General features: G+C 38.9%; 1 protein-coding gene across 1 annotated transcript in view; it reads right to left on the bottom strand.

The window, feature by feature from the left end:
* RTTN (rotatin) overlaps window positions 1–21,505 on the bottom strand; it is a 160,195-nt gene that overhangs the window by 27,325 nt on the left and 111,365 nt on the right. The window contains exons 37-40 of the mRNA XM_080822236.1: window positions 20,205–20,295; window positions 17,625–17,778; window positions 14,203–14,340; window positions 11,492–11,709 (exon numbers count right to left, since the gene is read on the bottom strand). Coding sequence (XP_080678362.1) covers window positions 11,492–11,709; window positions 14,203–14,340; window positions 17,625–17,778; window positions 20,205–20,295 — 601 coding nt within the window. The remainder of the gene's footprint in view (window positions 1–11,491; window positions 11,710–14,202; window positions 14,341–17,624; window positions 17,779–20,204; window positions 20,296–21,505) is intronic.

The following is a 21,505-nucleotide window of genomic DNA, read 5'->3' as shown; positions in this document are numbered from 1 at the left end:
TCATACCTCTCAAACCACCCACCAGGGTTTTTCATTTCGTTCCGCTCATATTGTTAGTTGTTGAATAAACCAGATCAGTCATCCTAAGGAATGCCCCACATCCTGGGTTTGACTGTTTCCTTGTAATGATTTGAACTTGTCTTCTCTGCTCTGTATTTCTCATTTACCAGGTGCTGCAGTTCTAAAGGCTTGAATACTTTCAGGTGAAACCTTTTGTGATAAGATTCTCATGTGGATATACACATAAAGTTTAACTACAATTCCAAAGGGTCTATAAATTCCAGTGTAAGAACTGGAAGTTCCTCATATGATTTATAAATATTAGCTGTAACTCATATTTGCAATTTTCCTTCTACCAGTAATTTTCAATGATCCAGTTTTATAATATATTAAAATCAAGCTCAAAATGATACAATTTTACATAAAATATAGTATAGCATACACAGATGCAACTTCACTCTTCCTGATTAGCCTATACCTGGCAATGTGACACCAGAGGAGCCTGTGGGGATGGGGGGCTGTGGAGGGGCCTTCCAGCCCCACCACCAGGGGAAGTGTGATTCCATCCTAAATACCTCACTTAGGCTGCTGCCTCTAACCAGGCAGTTCCATATCTAGCCAATGAGTTCGATATTAAATGCCCAGACCCAGGGATGCTTGATAAAGATCATGCTACTGTGACCTGAAGAAGGTGGGGAAAAAGGCAGAAAACTATTTAGGATAATGAATATGTGTGGAGTATAATCATTATAGCTAATTATGAGCATCCTAATTTGCCTATAAACTTAATCTTCACCACTAATAAGAAAACTGCTCTCCTACACACACCCTTACTGAACCTGAATGCATTAATGTTTTGAGGAAAACCAAAATGATCTCACTGAAATCTATTACTCATCTACTCTCTGCTGCAATGAGGGAGAAAACGGCGGTAAGAATTCTAGGGAGGGGCACCTGGGTGGCTCAGTGGGTTAAGCCTCTGCCTTCGGCTCTGGTCATGATCCCAGGGTCCTGGGATTGAGCCCCGCTTCGGGCTCTGCTCAGCATGGAGCCTGCTTCCCTCTCTCTGCCTGCCTCTCTGCCTACTTGTGATCTCTCTCTGTCAAATAAAAAATAAATAAAATATTTTTAAAAAAAGAGAGAATTCTAGGGAAACAGTTATGCACATCAATGTGTCCTTTATTATCTCATGAAATCTCACCAAAATGACAGAAACGGGATTAAACACCAGACAGAGAGGAGCGTGCACGCACTCACTCACTCAGTCACACAAGACTGGAAACCAGGAAGCAAATGCAGCAGAAGGCTCGAGAAGGCAGAACACCCGCCCCCCCGCCCATACAATGAATTGCCAGCGGCTAAGGGAACTAACTTAGCACCAGGTTCCCCTGGAAGTGAAAACGAAGGAGGATTACTTGAAAAATCTCTGAGAACCAGTTTGAGGACCAGATTTTGCCCATGACCCACCAATCTCCGCACAGCCAAGCCACTCCTCCTCCCTACCTTTCCAAGAAACTGGGGATTTAGTCCCTGGAGAAGGTGAACTAAAAGCGCTCCAAACAGGCAAAGACAAGGCACAGTCGCAGGTGAGGGTATTACACTGAAAACAAGATTAAGTGAAATGTACAAACTGATTTCTGAGACCCCTGCTCTCTTCCTACTACTTTGTGGCAAAACACTTGGCAGTTGGGTTTTCACCTCCAGGCAGGAGACCAGAAGATTCTTCCCTCGGGAATGCGGGAATGCGACAAGCTCAAAAAGGCAGGCCACAAAGGGCTGCGGCCAAATGCCCTCACACAGCACAGCCTGCAGCTGACAGGCTCCACTCTGCTGCCCAGGGCTTCCAGTCTACTTCCAATCTCCCAGTTTCAAATGCCGCAGAGCACCAAGATTACCACATATGTGAGAAAAGCCGCTAACCAGAACACAGAAACTAAAATAGTCAAAAAGGAAGAAAAAAGAAATTATGTAAGAAGAAAACTTACTAAGAATTGCAAACGTACAGAACACACAAAGTAGGGCGATGTCAGTAAAGTGAAGTAGGAGTTCAGATGGAAGGAACCCCACGAGGGGCACCTGTGTGTCGTCAGTGGAGCTTGCGCCTCTTGGCTTTGGCTCAGGTCGTGATCTCAAGGTCGTCAGAGGGAGCCCCATGTTGGGCTCCACACTCAGGGCAGGGAATGTTTGAGATTCTCTCTCGCTCTCCCTCTGCACCCCCCTCACTCCTGTGCTCTGTCTAAAGTAAACAAATAAATCTTTAAAAGAAAAGAAGAAGAAGAAGAACAACAACAACAACAACAACAACCCTCAAGAGAGGTCAGAACAATGAATTAAATAGACTCCACCTAGAAACTTCATCTGGAAAATGTAGAATGCTGGAGACAGAAAAAAATTCTTAAAACTCCCAGGGGAGAGAATGTGGAGGCCAAGAAAAACAAGGCTATACCCACCTTGAGTCTAGCCCCGACATAAGCACAGCCATCTTGACAAAGCAAAAGCTGGCACCTTGCACCCCCCTCCACCCCCTCCCATCGGGAATATGTGTGACATTCCTCAGGCACCCCTGGCTGCCCTAAAAGAAAAACAAATGGTTAACCTGCAGAGACCACAATCCTGCAAGACAGGAGTCTCCCTTGGTTTACAAATGTCCTACTGATTTACAACAAAGAAGCTATCTTATCAATAGCCCAACTTCCAGAGAAAAGTAACTCAGTTCCTCAAGCCCTAACACCTCCCTCCCCTCCATAAAACTGAAGGAGGCTGAGGCGGAAGGAAATGTAAATAAAGTTAAATTTCTTCTAAACCTAAAACTCACTGACAAGGATGTTTGATAGGAGGAATGTGACATTCCACCAGGAAACTCCCAAATGTCTTCATGTTGGTGCCTCATTAGAGGGAAAAACGGCCCTGGCTTGACAATAACCAGGCCTCCAACATCCTGACAGTCTTCTTTACCCTGAGAGCCCTTCTCAACACCCACTTTGTCCTCGCCTACCCAACTCATTTACCCCTGGTTCAAGAAAGGCTGACCAAAGGTTTCAAAAACAACACGCCTTACCAAAGACCAATCAGGAATAGGATAGCTTAACGTTGTAATAAATCATGTCAGAAAAAAACAGCAGTCGTGGCCCAATTACCTACTGCCGAGTCCACCCCTACTCTGCCTTTAAAAACTCTGACTGTAATCCGGTTTGGGGTCCAAGTCCCTATTCCGCTGTGTCGGGTATACTTGGGCCCAAGCTTAAGCTTGTCAAATAAACCCTCCTGTGATTACATCAGTGTTGGCTCCTTGGTGGTCTCTCGGACACGAAAACTTGGGCATAACAGAGAAACCAAAATCATAATGGCTTCAGATTTTTCCACAGTAATTTGAGAAGTTAAAGGGAAGAGACAAGGCCTTCTCAATTCTGAAGTGAATGACTTCTAATCTAGAATCCTCACTAGACTAAACTATAAATTTAATGTAAGGGTAGAAAAAGATTCTGTCTAGATCTCAAAAGAGCCTCTTACGCACCTTTACTCTGCAAGGTACTAGACAACAGACTCTACCCAAAGGAAGGTGGGAAGCAGGAAAAGAACGTGGGAGACATGAGATCACAGGAAACAGCAGAGAGGTAGAGGAATTCCCCAGGACGAAGGTGAATGGAGATCCCAGGATCACACTGGGCACTATGCAGGGTCAGAAGGAACTAGGAGTGATTTCTTCCAGAACAAGAAGCTGACATCAGTTCCAACATGTCTGAATAGACTGAGAGGACATTCAATTGCTGGGAAAGAGCATGGAGCTTATCAGTGATAATAGAAAACTTAGCAAATTTAAAAATAATACAATAATTATGTCTAAGGAAATGTCTAAGGAAAATGGAAGCTGTGAAGTTCAACTGTGTGCAGCACTTTCACAGACTGACCACCACATGCTGCCTCCTCTCTAGCCACTGTGAAGATGTAGGCTAGCAGGGAAAAGAGAGGGGAGCCCACTGTGGCCAGGTAGGTGCTTGGGGCCTGGAAAGGGAATTCAAGTCTCATGTTCCAAAGCAGGAAGTCAACAGAAAATGTTTAAAATGGAATAACCAAGATAGAATAATACAAGCATGTTAGAGACTTGGAAGGGAAACATAGAACAATCAACTAAAAGAGGCAGGAGTTGTTGCCTCTAAGAAGAGGGAAATGAAGGAAAAAGACAGAAGTCTTCTCCTTTGGATACAAAACTTAAAAACCTGTTTGGCACTCTAAAATGTATACACAAACTGATATGAAAGCCAAAAACTAAAAACAAAAAAAGAAATAAGCGGGATTAACTTCTAGTAAATCCACATACTTGTCAACACAGACTGAAGGTCAGAGTAGAGGATTTAGTTTCTGCCACTTTCCACGCAGCACTTCCTGCAGACTGAAAAGTCGTTCTGAGCATCTAGGCACAGAGCAGGAGCACGTGGCTCAAAGCGCAGGAAGCCCGGGAGGCAAGAAGGCCGAGGCTAAGACTCCATGTCCGATAGCTGAAGCAACAGACAACCAGCTACTGGGTGACACAGACACACACAAGAGGAGAAATAAAGCAAGAGGATACAGAGCAAGAAACAGCATGTCCTGTTGACAACCATAGGAAGAAAGAAAATCAGGACTCAATGTAATTTATTTAAATTTTATGTTCTGTTTAGATCTAATTCCTTCTATACATTAAGTGATCTAGGTATTCTAGGTCAAGACTCTACTTTCTTTCCAAAAGGCACTGATATAAAGAACGGGGTTTTTAATTACAGTGAACACTCACTGACACAGCAGTATCTCAAATAGATAAGCCTTTTCTCTCTAACAGATTAACTCTTGAACGTCACCATTCACTAAACACTTGTGCAAAATCTACCTTCTGAAATGTGAAATTAGAGTTTGTTCTTTCCTTTCATTATTATCCTTAGATATCAGACCAAATATAAGGAGCAAAATTAATTCAACATCTCAATTATGAGCAAAATCTATTATGTATATTATACGTCTTTGCAAATGAATCATATTATCTCACTGGGGAAGACAAAATCTCTATTAAGTCAAATATGTTCAATATGTATGGTCAACAGATAATATGGTCTCTACGGCCAAAAAATATACCTCATAGGACATATATGTCAAAAGACAGAATAGTTTCTAAGAGAATATTCAAATCCTCAAACCTCCTCAAAATGGAATATGAAAAAATAATTCTTGCACATAATTTAAGACATAAATACCAAATGCAAACTTTCAATTTGTATCCCCCATGGGAGAGTACAGTAAAGCAGCCATTGAAAAGATTCTTTGCCAAGACCTTTTAATTGAAGTTACAGCATAACAATCTGTTACGAGGACAGAGCTCTAGGGCCAGCTTATACAAACTTAATACAATCCTCTCAGTTCGCATTTGCATTTTAAGAACTGAATTACAAGAGGTTAATTGATATGCTTAGGGTCACACATTCAATATTTCTGAGTAAGGTAATAAACCTCTGAAGGTCATCAATTTTAGTATACTATTTCTTCTGACCATTTAAAGACTGTAGTTTCCTTTCTTTTATATAAAACCTGGCACAACACACAGCCTACATGCATGTGTAATAAGAAACATGAAATTTATTATTATGGGTTGCTGGTTTATGTATTTGAATAACATTTTAAATCATATATCATCTTTATATAGGGCAGAGCAAAGAAAACATAATAGCATTTGTAGTTTAATAAAGCTCATTAATAAATGTCCCATCTCATGTGAGACATACATTTTCTCATAAGTATGTCACAGGGACACTTCCTTTACTTTCTTTGTCTTAAACTTGCTTGTGCCCTTCTAACAAATGTCATGTATTTATATTCTACTGTTTATATGAACAAGAAGAGTGTGATTTATTAGAAAAAACAGTTTATATAATTGGTTAAAGTATCCATATCCACACAGAATGCTTTACATCTTTTATAATTTGGAGGAAATGGAGAGGAAAATTGGCTAGTCATTAGGAAAATCATTGAGATACCCTGTGGCTCTAGGATACCTCATTTTCTTTGGCCAAGAAGGTAACAGCAAAAGATTATAAATGATAACTTTTATAATGAATAATATTACAAAATATTAAGAAAAAATAAGGAGCAAGAAAAAATTTTTAAATTCCTGTGGCAAAGAATTTTTCCTATGTACATTTATTTTAATCTGGTGCATCAATCAACAGGGACCCGTATTTATCATAAGCGTAATCATGATTCCTTGAAACAGCACGACCAATAAGTGAGAGAAAACAGCTAGGAAATAAAACAGCTTTGTTTTGGCCTGGCTGGAGGTCTTTAAATTTCACCTGGTCCAGGAGGACTGGCTGTAGAACCCATGGTCATGGCTGTGGTCATGGCTCCCAGAGCTACTGGGCATTCCTGGTCTGGGCAGGGGAGAAGGGCAGGTGCACCTCCCTCACTGAGGGCAAGAAAAGGAGGCGCGACTCCAGAAATCATTTACACCCCCTGGAGGGGAAGGAATGTCTGTCAGAGTGAAGGCCCCTTCCCTAGGGAAAAGAGCTCTACTGAAGCCAAAGTCAGGAGATTCATAATGCTTTTGAGTTGGGGGAAGACCACTGCAAAGGTGTGAATTTGAGTTTCCTCTCTAATACTCTTTAAAGTGCAAAATCAGACTCAGTTAATCAAATAAAGCCTGTTGTTCTGATGGGGAACGAGATAACTGGAACACTATCCAGCTTTGGTTTTAAGTTAAGAAGAGCTGAGTGGAGGATAATCTTTTTAATGTGCTGTTGGATCCTGTTTGCTAGGATCTTGTTGAGAATCTTAGCATCCATATTCATCAGTGATATCGGTCTGAAATTCTCCTTTTTGGTAGGGTCTTTGCCTGGTTTGGGGATCAGGGTGATGCTGGCTTCATAAAAAGAGTCTGGAAGTTTTCCTTCTGCTTCAATTTTTTGAAACAGCTTCAGGAGAATAGGTATTATTTCTTCTTTGAAAGTTTGATAGAATTCCCCAGGGAATCCGTCAGGTCCTGGGCTCTTGTTTTTTGGGAGGTTTTTGATCACTGCTTCAATCTCGTTACTAGATATCGGTCTATTCAGGTTGTCAATTTCTTCCTGGTTCAATTTTGGGAGTTTATAGTTTTCCAGGAATGCATCCATTTCATCTAGGTTGCTTAGCTTATTGGCATATAACTGTTGATAATAGCTTCTGATGATTGTTTCTACTTCCTTGGTGTTAGTTGTGATCTCTCCCTTTTCATTCATAATTTTATTAATTTGGGCTTTCTCTCTTTTCTTTTGGATTAGTGTGGCCAATGGTTTATCGATCTTATTGATTCTTTCAAAAAACCAGCTTCTAGTTTCGTTGATACGTTCTACTGTATCTCTGGTTTCTACCTCGTTGATCTCTGCTCTAATCTTGATTATTTCCCTTCTTACGTGTGGAGTTGGTTTGATTTGTTGTTGATTCTCCAGTTCTTTAAGGTGTAGAGACAGCTGGTGTATTCTGGATTTTTCAATTTTTTTGAGGGAGGCTTGGATGGCTATGAATTTCCCCCTTAGGACCGCCTTTGCTGTATCCCATAGGTTTTGGACTGAAGTGTCTTCGTTCTCATTGGTTTCCATAAATTGTTTAAGTTCTTCTTTGATCTCCTGGTTGATCCAAGCATTCTTAAGCAAGGTGGTCTTTAGCTTCCAGGTATTTGAGTTCCTTCTGAACTTTTCCTTGTGATTGAGCTCCAGTTTCAAAGCATTGTGATCTGAGAATATGCAGGGAATAATCTCAGTCTTTTGGTATCGGTTGAGCCCTGATTTGTGACCCAGTATGTGGTCTATTCTGGAGAAGGTTCCATGTGCACTTGAGAAGAATGAGTATTCTGTTGTTTTAGGGTGGAATGTTCTGTATATATCTATGAGGTCCATCTGGTCCAATGTGTCATTCAATGCTCTTATTTCTTTATTGATTTTCTGCTTCGATGATCTGTCTATTTCTGAGAGAGGCGTGTTAAGATCTCCTACTATTAATGTATTCATATCAATATGACTCTTTATCTTGATTAATAGTTTTCTTATGTAATTGGCTGCTCCCATATTGGGGGCATAGATATTTACAATTGTTAGATCATCTTGGTGGATAGTCCCTTTAAGAATGATGTAGTGTCCTTCTGTATCCCTGACTACCGTCTTTAGTTTAAAATCTAATTTATCTGATATGAGAATCGCTACCCCGGCCTTCTTTTGAGGCCCATTGGCGTGAAAGATGCTTCTCCATCCCTTCACTTTCAGTCTGGGTGTATCTTTAGGTTCAAAATGGGTCTCTTGTAGACAACATATGGATGGGTCCTGTCGTTTTATCCAATCTGCAACCCTGTGTCGTTTTATGGGTGCATTTAGGCCATTCACATTGAGAGTGATTATTGAGAGATACGTTTTTATTGACATTGTGTTATCTTTGAAGTCTTTCTTTCTGTCGATTGTCTCTATATTTCTGTTCAATGCTATTCTTAGGATTTTTCCTCTTTTATAGAACCCCCCTTAATATTTCCTGCAGTGTCGGCTTGGTGGTTGCATAGTCTTTCAAGCCTTGCCGGTCTTGGAAACTCTTTATCTCTCCATCCATTTTGAATGTCAGTCTTGCTGGATAAAGTATTCTTGGCTGCATGTTCTTCTCATTTAGTGCCCTGAATATATCTTGCCAGCCCTTTCTGGCTTGCCAGGTCTCTGTGGACAGGTCTGACGTTATTCTGATGGGCTTTCCTCTGTATGTAAGGAGGTTCTTTGTCCTAGCAGCTTTCAAGAGATTGTATCTACAATTATGATTCCTCAATTTTACTATGAGGTGCCTGGATGTTTTTTTTGAATTTATAATCTTGGGGGGAGACCTTTCTACTTCTAGTACATGAACACTTGTTCCATTCGCAAGATTGGGGAAATTTTCATGAAAAATTTGTTCCACTATATCTTCTAGACTTCTTTCTTTCTCCTCCCCTTCAGGGATTCCAATAATTCTGACGTTGGAACGTTTCATGGCATCATTTATTTCCTAAACTCGAAATGGATAAAAGACCTCAACGTGAGACAGGAATCCATCAGAATCCTCGAGGAGAACATAGGGAGTAACCTCTTTGATATCAGCCATAGCAACTTCTTTCAAGATATGTCTCCAAAGGCGAAGGAAATAAAGGCAAAGATGAACTTCTGGGACTTCATCAAGATAAAAAGCTTCTGCACAGCAAAAGAAACAGTCATCAAAACAAAGAGGCAACCCACGGAATGGGAGAAGATATTTGCAAATGACAGTACAGATAAAAGGTTGATATCCAGGATCTATAAAGAACTCCTCAAACTCAACACACACAAAACAGATAATCATATCAAAAAATGGGCAGAAGATATGAACAGACACTTCTCCAATGAAGACATACAAATGGCTACCAGACACATGAAAAAATGTTCATCATCACTAGCCATCAGAGAGATTCAAATCAAAACCACATTGAGATACCACCTTACACCAGTTAGAATGGCCAAAATTAGCAAGACAGGAAACAACGTGTGTTGGAGAGGATGTGGAGAAAGGGGAACCCTCTTACACTGTTGGTGGGAATGCAAACTGGTGCAGCCACTTTGGAGAACAGTGTGGAGATTCCTCAGGAAATTAAAAATAGATCTTCCCTATGACCCTGCAATTGCACTGCTGGGTATTTACCCCAAAGATACAGATGTAGTGAAAAGAAGGGCCATCTGTACCCCAATGTTTATAGCAGCAATGGCCACGGTCGCCAAACTGTGGAAAGAACCAAGATGCCCTTCAACGGATGAATGGATAAGGAAGATGTGGTCCATATACACTATGGAGTATTATGCCTCCATCAGAAAGGACGAATACCCAACTTTTGTAGCAACATGGACAGGACTGGAAGAGATTATGTTGAGTGAAATAAGTCAAGCAGAGAAAGTCAAGTATCATATGGTTTCACTTATTGGTGGAGCATGACAAATAATATAGAGGACAAGGGTAGATGGAGAGGAGAAGGGAGTTGAGGGAAATTGGAAGGGGAGGTGAACCATGAGAGACTATGGACTCTGAAAAACAACCTGAGGGTTTTGAAGGGGCGGGGTGGGAGGGTGGGGGAACCAGGTGGTGGGTATTAGGGAGGGCACAGATTGCATGGAGCACTGGGTGTGGTGAAAAAACAATGAATACTGTTACGCTGAAAATAAATAAAAAATTTAAAAAAAAAAAAAAAAAAAGAAGAGCTGAGTGGAGTGAGGGAGGCTACCGCCTCCCAAGAGTAAGTGACTTTGAGCGATGCTGTGAGGATCTTTCCCCGCTGGAGCTCCAGCTTCTGAAGTTGCTGGAGACAGGAGAAAATGTCAGAGGAACCTTTACCAGTCTCCTTATCTGTGCTCTGAAAGTAACTGTGTGGCGGGCAAAGGACAGGAAGACAGAAGTCCCCCAAGAGTGCAGAGCCCCACCTTCGGTGGGTGGGTTCCTGCTGGAGCAGGAGCCATCCTTGCCTCTTGCAGCCTTGTCTGCTTCCCAGCATAATGGGAGCCACTGCACACAACACACAAGTGGTCATGCCAGCAAGATCTGTACAGCCATAACTCCCAGAGGCAGAAAAGGAGCTAAAATCCCCAAATTCAAAGCAGCAAAGAGACAGCAACATATCAGCAAACTGGAGTAACCTGCCTTTATGAAACGTGGCTGACTGACAGGGGAATGAATGGAAGCAAATCCATCAAGGCACAAGTCTACTTCTTTTCCACCTCCCAGCAAGAAGATAAAAATCATAAAACCATATGATTATTAAAAAGGGAGATTCTTAATACTGAAAAATCAAGCAATTTCCTATTTGTAAAAATGACTACACAACTTAGGAAACACTTGGAGGTTTTTTTGGTTAATCTATTTATAAAATCATACTTCATGATTTTAGAATGTTTTTCGATGAACAAAATTCTTGGTTCATATTTTAGGACTACAAAAGTAAGTTTATAAGATAAGTTCATGAGGCAACGTGGTTTAGAAAGGTGGCATTTTCCCATAAATGTACCAACAAAGTCCACCTACTTCTATAGACAAACCACCTTAAATATATGTAGTTTACTTAACATAAATCAAATGTTGTTTAGATGAATGTATATTTAGAGATGTAGAAATATCTTTAAAATGGCAAGACATTATGAATTATAGCTGCATTCCTGAAATATAACCATGTTGGTCCTACAATGGCACACTATATTTTGGGAAATGGCTGGATTTAGATTTCTAATATTTCATTTTGAAATTTTACATCATAGTCATTAAAGAAACTAGTCAACATCAGAGAACCAGGACTGGAGAGTAGATGGTTAATTTAACTTTATATGCTTTTGTTTCATTTAAATGGTCATAATGAACATTAATTACTTTTTAATTCAAATGAGTGAAAAAAATTTTTACAAGGCCAAGACTGAAAGTGGATTTATTTAAATACTAAACAAAGTTTTTGAAAGGTCAAGATATCACATACCTGAAGAATTACTTCATTAAGTCGTTCTAGAGATTTCTGATTTTCCTGAGTTTTATCAAGAAGTGAAGCCACTGATGGACCCTGGCATACGTTTGCTTTATCCTTATCTCGGAGATGCCTTTTTGCTTCCTCCATCAAGAGAACAGAAAGGAACTGCAGGCTGGCCATAGATAACGTAGGGCACTTGGTAGACAAACCCACACATGTGCACAACATATCTGAGGGAGAGAATGCTTTCTATGTAAATGTTTGAAACGTCTTCAATATTAAAGAAGTGAATCAGATCGATTTGAGTAATTAAGTTTATAGCCTTTTTATTTCTAATGAAGTAAACCCATCAATATTTATAAGTATCATGAGAATAACTCCAGTGCTTAAAAGTAATTTAAACAGCCAATATGAAGACAACGGAATCAAGGAGCTAATTTAATTCTCATTTCGTTCTTTTTATATGGGTTCTTTTTGGTATGAAAGAGTGTGTGTGTGTGTGTGTGTGTGTGTACAAATCCACATACACACAGTATTTGCTAAGACCCAAAATAAGAGGATTATATATAGATGAGTACTGATCCCTCTTAGGTCTTTCGGAATCCACAAAGTCTCTGGAGTTTTTAACTTTGTAATTTTTATTTCAGCGCTTACCTAAACAAAATTTCATGGGACTGTACTCTGAATTATCTAGATCACCACCATATAACTGTGTTTCTGTTTTCAAACAAGTTGATGCTAAACAGTACTTACAAGACTTAGTGCGCCGTGCAGCTTGGTGCAGAACCAATGTTTCGTGGTAGTTCAGAATACAGAACAAGAGTGGTTATGCACAAATTTGCAAACATAAAATAGATTAGAAAGAGTAGGCAAGCCAACTCAAAAGAATCTACACTGAATCAGTCATTATTAATTTCCTATTATGGTCACTGATTTCATCAAAGAAACATCTGATATGTTATCTCAATTTTATTAATTTCAGTAACACTGGTTTATAATTTTGTTATGTTTCACTTTTATATCACTTGGAATTTATACTTGTATAAGAGTTATAACCACAAAAATTTCTACCTAGATTTAGGCTAAAAGAAATTCTTATTTTCTTAACTAATACAAGAAAAATAACTTAGTGAGAGTGGTGTTTCATAAGAATTATGTTCATTTAAATGATGTCTAAATATGACTCAGGTCTGAGAAAAGACTCTTACAGATAACACAAGTTACAAAGTGGCCATAAGATGTTTTAAGTTTGTATAACATATGGGATGGAAACTAAAAACAAACAAAGACAACTCCATGACAAGGAACAGCAACAATCATTAGTTATATTTTCATAAGCATTACTTTATCAAAGCTAGCTGTTTATGTAGTAACTTATTTCTGATTAGCGCCATATTACATGAACTGTGTATACACGTTTTGTAGAAAGATTCTGAATTTACTATGTCCTTATTTTATCACTAGGGGAAGTGTCAGGTAAACAGGCTGAAAGCAGGGGCCAGCAAACTTTTTCTGCAAAGGGTCAGAGAGGAAATGGGTATTTTACACTTTACACGTCACAGCCTTTATTACAGCTTTTCAACTCTACCACTGTAGCAGGAAAGCAGCCTCAGGCAACAAGTCAATGAGAAAGGGTAGCCGCCAGCCCGATATAATCTCATTTACCAAAACAAGCAGCAGGCCACATCTGCCCACTTGGCTTAGGTGTCCCAAATGAGCCAACCTTGCTTTATATCAGCAGTGACTCAGGTGGTAAACTAAATTTTCCCCACCATGGATAAGAAAATCTCAACTACACAATCTCTTTAAGTTTTTAACAAAATAATGATTTCTAAATGGATACTATTCCTCTTAGGTAAACTCAGAACTCCTATCTTCAGATAACAATTTTGCTTCTTACTAAACATACTTAAAACTTACTTTATACCATAAAACTTACTTCAACACTACCACTCTGGTTACAAAATTTATCATCCATCTAAGTCTACAGAATGATCAAATGATAAAGTAAAATGTGAAAAAAATAAGTTGACTGAATTAGTGGTAACTTGGAAGCTTAAAGAACTCAATTTTGAATACATTTAAACTAGCCATTTTAAAAAAGTAACATATAAATGTCACTTATATGCATTTATGTTTTAAAAAGTCATCCTGCTATGCTAAAATTTAAAAGAGACTCTATGAAAAATTAGTAGTTATTTTAAAAAATCATTTATCCTAGTTCATTATATGGAAAACCTCTTGTAAAAATAATTAACTATACTACACACTTAGCATTTCTATACTATAAGAAAATCCTTGTCTTGACACAAGACACTATTTTTATTATAAGTTCCCGCGTTATCACATACACAGAATTTTAGGTGTAGGCTTACCCATGTACAGTGCATGTACGTCAGGAAAGAGACTGGTTTCTGTGCCAACATGTGAAAATATTTCTCATTGTTTTATAATCATGTCATATCAATGTCTCCTCATTATACCACAGGATTTTCTTAACTTGTTTTTATAGTTTTTTGAACTGGATTTCAATTTTTCAAAAATGCATTTTTGAGGTTCCTCAAGAGCACTGCAAATTTCTCAAAGTAAATACCTGGTTTCTCTTTCAAATGCCACAGCATAATTATTTAATTTTAAGAAAAAATATGTAAAAATTGTAAATACTGATTATCTTAATTTTCATTAGCAGAAAGACCCGCAGCCTAGTATGAGTATCTGCTTACCAGTCACAGCCGTCCAGTGCTTGGCCAGACCCATCGTAATAGACGGGAGGGAGGCAACAGCAGCTTTCCTCAGGAGTGTAGCCAGGAGGTTAAAGAAATGTGTCCATGTTTGATAAAAAGCCGATACCAACTCTACATCTATAAAATTAATGAAAACATTTTAAGTTACTACCACAAAGAGTAGAAAATACAAATCACCAGATACTTCATTACACTTAAGAGGCATGTACCTGTTAGATGAGGACAAATGTAATTCAGCATGATCCAAAATTTATTTTAATTAACTTTTTCACTGCTTCTTTAAGATCTCTCTCATCTACCCCTCTACATAAAGACAGATTCACACTCCTGCATCTTCCTCTCATTAACACACATTCAATAACAATTCAGAAGGTACGACAAACTGAATATTAAGTCATAACCTTAATACATAACCTTTTACAGTAGGTACAGAAATCAAACACTGTACCTACTGTAAAAGGATGGCATTATTTGTGCTACTTTTATAAGGTAAAGTTTCTCCTGCTGTCTTTATCACCTTTGTGCAGGGGCAAAAGAAGCAAGGACAATGTGCCAAGGTCCTGGCAGAAAAGAAAGGAGAATTCCTCTGAATAACCATGAGTATTGCCCCTCAATGAAAACATGACACAAAAGAGAATTTTGCACCTTTGCCTATGGCTGAGAAAATAGCAATTAACCTATTGTAAGGACAGCTTTTTCCTTCAGTCTACATGTCAAATGGAGGCTAGAAAGAAGCAGCAATCTTAGGACTGTCTTCTCTGACCGCACCGCCAGCTTTTGCAAACTAAGGGCTTCCATTTCAGGGTTCTTTGGAAATGGCATATTCCAGAGAGTTTGGATTAAAGCAATCCTTGCTGTGTGTCTCAACCTTCTTGTCATTCTCAGCTCTATAAGGAGTCTTTTCAGACATATGTTTCCTCCTCATCATCCCCATGAAATTTTAATTCCACAGATTCTATATATCTGTTTATGTACTATCAGTATATCTGTACTTTATGCTTAAAAAGAATTAGGTATTAAGCTTACTGATTTTATTCAGGATAGCCAAATAAAATACTTAAAAGTTTAAAAATTGGGGTGCCTGGTTGGCTCAGTGGGTTAAGCCTCTGCCTTTATTGGCTCATGGTCTCAGGGTCCTGGGATCGAGCCCTGCATCGGGCTCTCTGCTCAGTGGAGAGCCTGCTTCCCCTTCTCTCTCTCTGCTTGCCTCTCTGCTGACTTGTGATCTATCAAATAAATAAATAAAACCTTTAAAAATTGGGATGCCTGGGGGGCGCCTGGGTGGCTCAGTGGGTTAAAGCCGCTGCCTTCGGCTCAGGTCATGATCCCGGCGTCCTGGGATCGAGCCCCGCATCGGGCTCTCTGCTCAGCAGGGAGCCTGCTTCCTCCATTCTCTCTCTGCCTGCCTCTCTGCCTACTTGTGATCTGTCTGTCAAATAAATAAATAAAATCTTTAAAAAAAAAAAATTGGGGTGCCTGGGTAGCTCAGTGGGTTAAGCCTCTGCCTTTGGCTCAGGTCATGATCTCAGAGTCCGGACAGGGAGTCTGCTTCTCTCTCTCCCTCTGCCTGCCTCTCTGCCTATTTGTGATCTCTCTCTCTCTCTTTCTCTTTTGAATAAATAAATAAAATCTTAAAAAAACGTTTAAAAATTGAAAATCAATTAACATTTAAATTAACTTTATAACTACTTTTGCTAAATAACTTTCAATGTAATTTACTTGGTCCTATAAAATCTATCGAACTACATATGGAAATTAGCAAATCATATAAATATATACTAGAAAGATAATCAATATTTTATAAAATCATTCACAGCTATTTTTCCAGAGATTTTTAAAACTTGTTTCTTAGGGGCACCGGGGTAGCTCAGTTGGTTAAGTGTCTGCCTTCGGCTCAGGTCATGATCCCAGGGTCCCGGACAGGGAGTCTGCTTTTCCCTCTCCCTCTGCCTGCTGCTCTGCCTACTTGTGCTCTCTATCACTCTGTCAAATAAATAAATAAAATCTTAAAAAAAAAAACAAACTCATTTCTTAAAAAATTTTTACTGAACTTTTACCTTTTGCTAGATAAGAGAAAATGACTTCTAACCTAACCAGCCACTAGATATACATTCAGATGTCAGTGACATTTTTATTTTCAGCAGTTGACATAGTTACTGATGGGCCAATTAACTCACATAATAATAAAACATATACTATTTTTCTTTAATTCTCAAAGTCCAAGTCACACACAAAAGCAAGAGAATCAATTTAAAAAAAAATCCACTAGTCAGCCAATGACAATCAAGACATGATATATCTTTGGGACATCTGGCCGTATGACTTGGCTCTCTCTTGCCATATGACTTTGGGATCAAGTGTTGAATCAGAAGTCCTCCAGTCATGACATCTATGCACTAGGGTTTTTAGCAATGATATTGTGTATTTCCTGTTTATCTTCTATGAGCTCAATATCAGCGCTTCCCAAGTGATATCCAAGAAACCCAACAAGAGAAATAAGCACTAAGGAATAAGATTTTATTGGTAGAACTGAGCTCTGAAGGGCCACAAACCATTGTAACAGCTAAGATTTCTCCCCTACCACTTTCCCCCAAGATTTAATTTTTGCTTCTTAGGGGGTGATATCACCCTCATAGAGAACGCATGGTCTATCCTGATTTGCTTAGTTAGGACATCATGACTACTTATAAAATTTCCAAGTAAGGAATTACTATTCTTCTAGCACCAGAATATTTTAACACTAATGAGACACTGAGGACTAAATCTGCTGGCATCATAAAACATTTTACTTACCTAAAACCAAGCAAATCCATAAAACTCAAAAAACTAAGTAATAAATGAACAGGCAAAGAGCCATTTAGCAACAGCCAAATTATCAGTTACTTCATTATTAAATATTTTAATTATTATATTTTAATTCTGTTAAAGAGCCTATATTGTTTTAATCTTCTTTTCTATTTAGTACTATATACAAATTTTCATCAGAGTATATTTTTCAATAATTTAGGATTTATCAAAATGTTTGATATTATATGTTGCACTTTTTATACTTACTATTACAAGTAAGTTATTAGTAGGTCATTTGGCTGTACCCATAGCTTATAAGAATAATTACTATCTGAAATTCATTGCACTTGCTAATATTACATACAAACTTTGCCCTCATTTAAACTGATAGCACAGGGGATAGGCCCTTCACCATACCAGGAATTTGTCTCAAATGGTCTCCTGGAACCACTTAAAAAAAGATCCAAACTATAAAACAAATGATAAAAGCTTTCCAAAATATTGGCAAAGCACAACATAAAATTTAACCTTGAAGTGAGTATCTGGTGCAGAGTTAAGACTTTTTTCCTCAATATTATTTGCTTCCATCCTAAATCTAAAAAAATAAAGTTTACCTAACACATCTTTGGTGCATATGGTGAGGACCCCAATGATGTTTGTGATAAGAGGTTTCAGAAGCTCATCCTGAATCACAAGGTCGGGATCTACCAGTAAACACGACTGCAGAAGCCTGGACAAAGAGGACAGGTATTCTAGGAGAAAGGATACCTATTTTTTCAAAACAGACAAAGGAAAATAAAACATATTATATGAAAAGTCTAGTTCAGTGATATTTCAGCTTTCTATGCATTATGAGTCACTTTGTAATATAATAAAAAACTAATAAAATATTAATCATAATTTTTAAAGATCTAAAAGGAATGCATAGCACACAAAGTATTATTTTTCTCATAAACATGTCATTAATAACATTAACACTGTCAAGTATAATAATACCAAACAAAGTAGTATTTTCAAAGTGAAATTTCAAATTCCATTTAGAGAAAGAAAGCCTTTATAGTTTTTAAGTAGCTAACCTATGGAATCAATATTCTAGAAGTAGAAAGGGGCATTCCAATGCCATATATTGTACAATTTTATAAAGAAAGAAAGATTACAAAATACTCTTTAACACATCTCCTATCAGGTAAAATGCAAGTTTGTAACATTTAATTTCCTTATTGCTATAAAGTCTTGTTTGACACCTTTGTACTCTACACTACTGACTGCAGTCACAGCAAGTCTGACTCTGCCGTATGCAGCACGACCGTGCAGAGATGAGCCGTGCAAGGTGAGAGCCAAGACGCATCCGAGAGAGAAGCCCCGAGCTTCTCACAAGCCCAAGTGCTCCGACCTGCACACTCCTGCTTCCTTGGCGCCTCCACTCGCAGCCCCAATCTCATCCTTGAGGGGCCTCTTCTGACCACCTTGACAACACAAGCACTCTCTCCTGCTGCCACGCATCCTTCCACCCACCCTCGTTTTTCCCACACTATTTGTCACCGGCTGATAAAACACTTCACATCTTATTTGCTGCTTACTGTCTGTCTTATGCACCGAGGACAGAACTCATGTGGGCAGTGTGTTTGCTTTGTTCACATCTGACACTGGCATCTAGAACACAGTCTGGCAGAGAAAAGGTTCAGAACTTTTTTGGAATGAATGAGTAATTGTGTGTGAGGACAAACAGCCAAGAAGCAGTGAGCCTACAGGAGGCCCGGCGATGAAGTGAGGAAGGGTGTGAGTTCTGGAACCAGCCTGTGTGAGCTGGAATCATGGCTCTGCCCCTTTCTTTATGAGCAAGGCTGGACATTGCCAGCCATTTACTTTTAAAATGAGGCCACTAACGATACTTCATGGGACTACTGTGAGGATGACATACATTAGTACGAACAAGCACTCCGTAAATGTGTGCGACTGTTGCTATCGTTCATTCCACAAGGACTAAGTGAACACCTTCCATGGGCCAGGCACTGCGCTCAGCATCCAGAATATAACCCATACATAAGAACAGCCAAAGCCCTGCCTTCACGGAGCTCACTGTAGCCTCCGACCTCATCTCCCCCTCACAGATGCGCTCTAACCACTCTGGCCTCCTCGATACTTCTTGGATAGACCAAACATATCCCAATCTCAGGGGTCCTGCAGTGTACCCCAGGACTAGCTTCCTCACATGGTTCAGGTTACATGTTCCTGTGGGAAAGAACCTCTCTGACCACCCTAAGTGGAAAAGCCCTACCCTCCCAGCTCTGACATCATTCCGTTTTTAGTTTTTCTTTTCAGATGTCTATCATCAGCAGGTATATTTTCACAGGCACGATCCTGGTACATGGTAGGCCTTCAGTAAAAATCTGTTGGATGGATAGAGAGCGAAATGGAGGAGACAGCCTTAGGCAAATAAACATACTCAAAAATGAAAACACTGCACTGGGACAAGTGTTTTGAAGATGATGCACACTGTGTTACCCAACCTTGTAAAAGGGTGTCTTCCCTACTCAGAAACCTCAAAGACAGTACCACAAAGCAAGAGATACTGGTCTGATCCACCTTTAATTATAAATAAATCTTGTAGCCCTTCTTAAAATCTGATTAGAGATAACATTTCTATTAGCAACAACTACGCAAGGAATTGTTAAGCATACTTTTCATAAAGATGCTAGCTACAAGCAAGAACTTAAAAGTAGTAAATATCTAAAAAACAAAATAGTAAATAAATATCTAACAAAAATATATTTTTTTATTAAATTCAATGTTGAAATACACAGAATTTAGTCACTGTATTTTAACAACTTCAGCTTAGGTGAAAATGATGGAAATAGTCTAAAATCACAGAATGGGAAGGTGGTCTATACAACGTCCTCTTTTTTTAATATGGTGCTCAAAGATATCCAGATCCGTGGATAAACATTTAGAGCTGGGTAATAATAGAATCAGGAAGAGACTCTAGATCTTTAAAGCCCGCTGCTTTCCTTCACCATGTGACGATGTCTCGGATTAGTTACCTATTTCAAATACTCTCATCATACCATGTATCTATCACCTAAGATTCCCAACCCTCTCCAATGGTTAGTATATTCTTAGCAGAAATCTCTCTGGTACTTGAAGCAAAAAAATGTGCAAACAGACATGAGGTGGGAGGGAGGCATAACACTTACCTGAGCCTGAGTGTGTTCAACTGGAGGTGACAAAGGCAGCGGAGCCTTGAGCTCCTGGACACAGCTCTCTAGGAGGGTGGCATCTGCAATCCTGCGAAGAACAGAAAAAGAAAACCCTCCAGAGGAGTCGTATGCTGCTTATTAAAAATTAATAAATTAGTATTTGAAGTCTGACTATAACCTTAAATTTAAGAACAGAGAACAAACTGATGCCTGCCAGAGGGAACGTGGGTGGGGGTGTTGGGCAAAGTGGGTGAAGGGGAGTGGGAGATACAGGCCTCCAGTTACAGAATGAGTAACTCACGGGAATAAAGGGCCCAGCATAAGGAACATAGTCAATGATACTGTAATGGCGATGTAATGGGACAGATGGTAAGTATGCTTGTAGGGAACACAGCGTTACACATAAATCTGTCGCATAATTAAGATGCACACCTGAAAGTACTGTGACATTGTGTGTCAACTATACTCAAATAGAAAGTAAAAACAAAAAAAGAGAAAAGATTTTCATAAAGACAATAACTGTATATAAAAAGGTAGCCTATAATATTTTAGAACACAGGAAAAGATCTTATCCAATAAACATGGGAAGCAAAAAAATATTTAATGAAAAAACAGAATAAAATATAATGAAGCTCTTTTCAAAGGAAAGCAAACAAGAATAAAACCTTGGTGGTTAGTTTCCCCTGTAAAACAGGAAAAATACTTGCTAGGAAATAAGTTCTGATTTAGAAAGTAAAAAACAAAATAATGCAAAACAAACAGGAAAATTGTTTAAAGTCAGGAATAAAGAACAGGTACAGAATATGACAAGCCTTTGCCATAAAAGATCCTTTAATAGCTCTGTGGCCTAATTTCACAGCAGACTCCTGGCTGACCCTTGAGAAACCAGAGGATTCCTAAAGCTCCATTTTGATCTTTGCAAGGCAGGAAAACATACATCAGGAAATGTCAATTGACTAGTGGGTTCCTTTCCAACTCTTGTAGGTCCCACAGTACAAAGATGACAAGTAAATGAGAACAAACTCACACCCCACAGCTTATTATAAATGGTAAATGAGTAATGAAAAGTGAGCTGAAAGGGATACTTCTTTCTTTTTAGAGTTTTCTTAATATCCTGAAAAGAAAAACAAGGCACTGTGATTTGACCAAGAAGAAGAAGATATTTGAGATGGTGAATGTTCACAGGCAGAGAAATGCAAACGACTGAGTAGTCAACAGGAGGAGGTAGGCTGGCTCTAAGAATCTGGGTGTGGGAAGAAAGAACAGGAATACTGTAAAGAGAGTATCCTAGACATCAG

This window comes from Martes martes (genome assembly GCF_963455335.1).
Source record: "Martes martes genome assembly, chromosome: 13".
NCBI classification, from domain to species: Eukaryota; Metazoa; Chordata; class Mammalia; order Carnivora; family Mustelidae; genus Martes; species Martes martes.
Note: the sequence above shows the minus strand (reverse complement) of the source record. Positions and strands in the feature narration are given on the sequence as shown.